This window comes from Zingiber officinale, chromosome 3A, assembly GCF_018446385.1.
Source record: "Zingiber officinale cultivar Zhangliang chromosome 3A, Zo_v1.1, whole genome shotgun sequence".
NCBI lineage: Eukaryota > Viridiplantae > Streptophyta > Magnoliopsida > Zingiberales > Zingiberaceae > Zingiber > Zingiber officinale.
Window position 1 is genome coordinate 87,570,033 of NC_055990.1, and position 5,159 is coordinate 87,575,191.

Consider the following 5,159-nt stretch of genomic DNA (forward strand, 5'->3'; position numbering starts at 1 on the left):
TGTTAGCACTGCAGTATATCTCATAAATCGACTTCCTACACCATTGCTCAATCATAAATGTCCTTTTGAAAAACTTTATAATCAAACCCCTGATTACACTTTCCTTCGAATTTTTGGTTGCGCATGTTATCCATGGTTACACCCCTATTCTAAACACAAACTTGACTCTCGTTCACTACAATGTGTTTTTCTTGGTTATAGCAATTTGCACCATGGTTATCGTTGCTTGCATATACCAACAGGACGAATTTATATTTCACGACATGTTACTTTTGATGAGTCTTTATTCCCTTTTTCGGTAGCTTCTTCAATCTCTCCTCCAGATACAAGTGGCACATTCTTAATGCCACCTAATATTATCAGAAGTGATGGAATTCTAGGTCCTGCTCCGGAGCTCTCTAATAACTCTCCTATACCATCAGAATCACCTCCGGTTGCTGCTCCAATCTTAGAAGTCTCGCCGATCGAAGATAATATGCTCTCTGGTTCCTCGGATAATGCAAGTCCGTCATCTACATCACCATATCAGCCTACTTCCTCATCGTCATCAACAAGTGATTCAGATGATAGTGCTCCTCGTCGCATGCTTCCCATTAGTGATATTTATGAGCGTTGCCCACCAAATGCAACTCGATATCCCCTTCCACGAGCTCTAGTGGTTTCTTCCAAATCTATTGAACCGACCTGTTTTACACAAGCAAACAAGGATCCAAACTGGCGTAGTGCAATGGCTACAGAATTTGATGCACTTCTTCGCAATGGAACATGGACTCTAGTTCCGCGCACTCCCTCAATGAATGTTGTGGGCTCTAAATGGGTATTCCGTCTTAAGCATCGAGCTGATGGTTCTCTTGAAAGATACAAAGCTCGACTTGTAGCTAAAGGATTTAGTCAACAGCCAGGTATTGACTTTAATGACACTTTCAGCCCAGTCATCAAAATTACATCTGTCAGACTATTATTATCAATTGCTGTTAGTTCTAATTGGCTTGTACGACAATTGGATATTTCAAATGCATTTCTCCATGGTCATCTTGAGGAAACTATATTTATGGAGCAACCACCTGGTTTCATTCATCCACAATTTCCATCTCATGTTTGCCAACTCAAGAAATCCTTATATGGTCTTCGACAAGCTCCTCGTGCATGGTTTCATCGACTATCTAATTGGTTACAAGCTCAAGGATTTTCTGGATCAAAGACTGACTCGTCTCTATTTCACAAATATAATGATGAAAATATGATATTTTTTCTTATTTATGTGGATGACATTCTGATAACCGGCAATGATCACAAGGGTATCACAACTTTATTAAGTCTTCTCAATCAAGAATTTCCTACTAGAGATTTGGGTATTGCTCGTTTTTTTCTTGGTATTGAGCTTGTTCCACATGAGGATGGCTATCTTCTCTCTCAGAGCAAATACATTACTGGACTTCTTCAAAAAGCCAAAATGGATGGAGCACGTCCGGTCTCTACACCAATTGCTATAAACAACTCTCCAACTTCATCCTCTCCTGCTCTATCTGATCCACAAATTTATCGAAGTATTGTTGGGGCCTTACAATATGTCACTATCACACGCCCTGATATTACTTTTGCAGTAAATCGTGCTTGTCAATTCATGCATGCTCCAACTGAACAAAATTGGGATAATGTAAAAAGAATACTTCGCTATCTCAAAGGTACTATTCTACATGGTCTTCTTTTATATCGCCAATCGTCTAGAGATTTACATGCATATAGTGATGCGGATTGGGCAAGTTCTCCTTAAGATAGACGCTCTACTAGTGGATATGCAATATTTCTTGGACGAAATCTTATCTCATGGAATTCGAAAAAGCAACCTACGGTATCTCGTTCAAGCACTGAGGCAGAATATAAAGCTATAGCAAATACAACGTAAGAAATTATTTGGCTTCAATCACTTCTCTCCGAACTTCATCTTGCATCAAATATTGCACCAAAAATTTGGTGCGACAATATTGGAGCAACATATCTCACAGCAAATCTAGTCTTTCATGCTCGTACAAAACATGTGGAAATTGATTTTCATTTTGTTCGTGAACGTGTGGCAACTCAGCAATTATCTGTCTCTTATATTTCTACTGAAGATCAAATCGCTGATATATTTACCAAGCCACTATCCAGACAACGCTTCAACAAGTTAGCAAGCAAACTCAACGTCAGAGATCTCCCGTTGAGTTTGTCGGGGGGTAAAAGAGATATAACAGAATTATCCAAATTGACCGGATCAAATTACCAAATCAAATTATATTAGTATTTGGATTATTCTAATAATTCTGTTATAATTATTTTCAGAATTATTCTAATAATTCTGTTATAATTATTCTCAGAATTATTCTTAGAATAATTCTATTATTTATTAATTAGTTATTTAACCAAGTACTTTTGAACCTTATATATTGTATTGATCTTAGAGCAAATATCAATGAACAATAGATTTTATTATTCTCATTTTATTCCTTTCTCTCTCTATCCTTCTTCTTACAGTTATCCCATGCAGGGATCGCCAAAAACGTAATCAGTAGTGTCCAGCAGGTCAACGGATTTGAGACACATCATAGTATTTGAAGAAGCTACAAACTACAAGAAGGGCGAATGTCAATGACTAAAATTGCACCACCATTAACAAACAGAAAAGTAAAAGAAAGAATGGGCGAATGTCCTACTGGATTATTAAAATAAAATAAAAGAAAGAAACTACTGCAGCATTAACCGTAGCGAATAGCCGATTCTATCGTACACAACAAATTTCTCTCAGAACCTTGCCTTTATTTTGCTCCAACCTGCAGTTTCCTAAACTGCCATCCTTGTAAAAGAAATTGCAAACATCTCCATAAGATTTTGATAGCGCAATGACCTGTGAATTTGTTAAACAAATGACTATGCTATCGATCGAAGTCACTGTGAAGAAAGCAAGCATGCTAGTGGATGACGATGTTGTATGCCCGAAGAGCTTAATTTTGAACTTGCATATGCTGAATTCTCCCCGAGATTGCACTTGCAAGTGCTGCCGTGAAATTTGGATCCTTGGTCAGTGACGAGGCCATCTTCTCGACTACAACCCTTTGGAATTCAACTAACTCGGTGTCCTTATCATGAACGTTTGAGTATAGTCCTTGGCGTTTGAGATCGAGAGTAATTGTCAAGTCTGAAGAGGTGGGAGATAGAAAATAGGGATGTGATGCGTCCTCATGCATTGCTCCGGTAATGCCGATTGGTGAAGGCCGGCAATGGTTGTGCTCGCCTTTGTAAGTAGCTACCAACACTGTCTTGACCTTTGCACTCCTCTGCACCTGATGGAAGCAACTTACAAGTAACGAATTCAGTATAAATTTTGCTATCGAGAAGATCCAAGAAGATTCAAGTAAAATAAAGATTTAGTTATTGTTATTTAAAAAAAAATCAAAGTGACATTTGTTATAAATATTTATAGACACTAATAAGATAAAGATGTGATTATTGTTCTTGATTTAAAGGAATGATATTTTTCTATTAATATTTATCGGTCCACTTTTGAATCGTTAGAATTAAAAAAAATTATATATCTTTAAAATGATATAATATTATCTATTTTAGATTTAAACTCTCCTAAATTTATTTTTAAATTTTACTTAAAAAGTTTTATATCAATAAAGATATCTTCTATTTTTTAAATTTATGATTTATTTTTATATATTTTTAATATAAAATTTTAATTGTATTACCAACAACCTATCAATCAGAGAGAAAATCATCCATCAAGTACCTTCTTCTTTGCGGAACAAGAAGGGGCATAAGAGCATCTAAAGTAAGCTCTCGGAGATGGATTATCTTTTGTGACCTTCTGGCCATATTTCCTCCATTGGTAACCATCTCTCACCATCTGAAAGGAACAGAACATGAGATAACTGTCCCCTATACAAAGAAGACTTTTCGATCGATCGATCGAGTTGAGTCTTAATCAAAATTACTCACGAGGCTTGAATCGGATGCATCAACTATTGTATAAGTCGTGCGGGCATAGGGCTTGCCATCTTCTCTAAATCTTTTGCACGAATGTCCACATAAATCGATCTTGCTCTGATCTCTAACTCCAAGAATTCTATCAACAGAAGAGCCACCATTGCATGTGTTCATTTCAGTGCTTTCCATCTTCCTCTTTCTTGCCATTGAAAATGAGCTTTCAGCTAGAGGTAAACTTGTGATGTCCATTAACTGACCATGGCTAGCTGCACGTGCCGTGTGTATCTCTTCGATTATGTTGATTAGCCTCTTCTTCTCCTGATTTAATTCATTCAACTTGGTTTTCAAACCCCCAGCCTAAGTCCAACCGTGAAACACAATATAACAAACAGTTAGCGATTGTAGTCATGATATGCCTTTGTTCTACCGATTCTTTCCTAGCAATAGAGCAATTTACAAAGGCAGGTTGTAAATTGTATTCATTTCGGTAAACATTTATTTATGTTCACTCAATATATATAAGTGAATACATATTTATTCAACTTGTCAATATTCATGTACAAAATATACGAATTATATTCAACAACAACAACAAAGTGATTAGTAGACAATTGTATAAATAAAACAAACTTACAAAGAAGAATAAAAAGAAAAAGAAGAGTTATAAACATGCAGTTAAATACTCACAGATATGAAATCAGTGGATTGTCCAATGTTGAGATCGAGATTAAGTGTGGATGGATTGGTCCATTCGTGATCCATTGAAGAGCAAACTAATAGATGGTTTGGGATTTAGGATTTAGGATTTAAGGATGAGGATCTTTTTATAGACTTGCATTGCTCTCATCTTGATATGCTTGTCAAAGAGGTAGGAAGGGTCAGTTTTCACCGGAAATTGGAAGGAACATGTCTTGATGGTTTGTTGTTGGCACAAGCTGCTTTCTCTAATTCAAGTTTCCCATCCAAATTCATAATGTCAAGATAAGTCAAAAATATCTGCGTGACTTAGAATTAGTCCTATTTTAGTTATTTCGTCTGCACCGTTTCCTCATGCAATTGAATGGCAATTGCACGGATGACTCGACCCCAGGGACCTTTTTAAAAGGAAGTCAAGCAAGTCTTGTATTTTATTCATGGGTAAAATAAATTAAAAGAGCGTTTTTTTAGGCGGCCTTTGCCCTCCGAGTAAA

General features: G+C 36.5%; 1 protein-coding gene across 1 annotated transcript; it reads right to left on the reverse strand.

Annotated features, from left to right (window-relative positions):
- Positions 1–2,646: 2,646 nt before the first annotated feature.
- On the reverse strand, positions 2,647–4,890 carry LOC122053875 (probable WRKY transcription factor 40). Its single transcript, XM_042615797.1, has 4 exons — positions 4,657–4,890; positions 3,982–4,326; positions 3,773–3,889; positions 2,647–3,320 (listed from the first exon to the last, which is right to left on the reverse strand). The coding sequence occupies exons 1-4, from the start codon at positions 4,729–4,731 to the stop codon at positions 2,982–2,984; spliced, it is 876 nt and encodes a 291-aa protein (XP_042471731.1). The 5' UTR covers positions 4,732–4,890; the 3' UTR covers positions 2,647–2,981.
- Between the last annotated feature and the right edge of the window lie 269 nt (positions 4,891–5,159).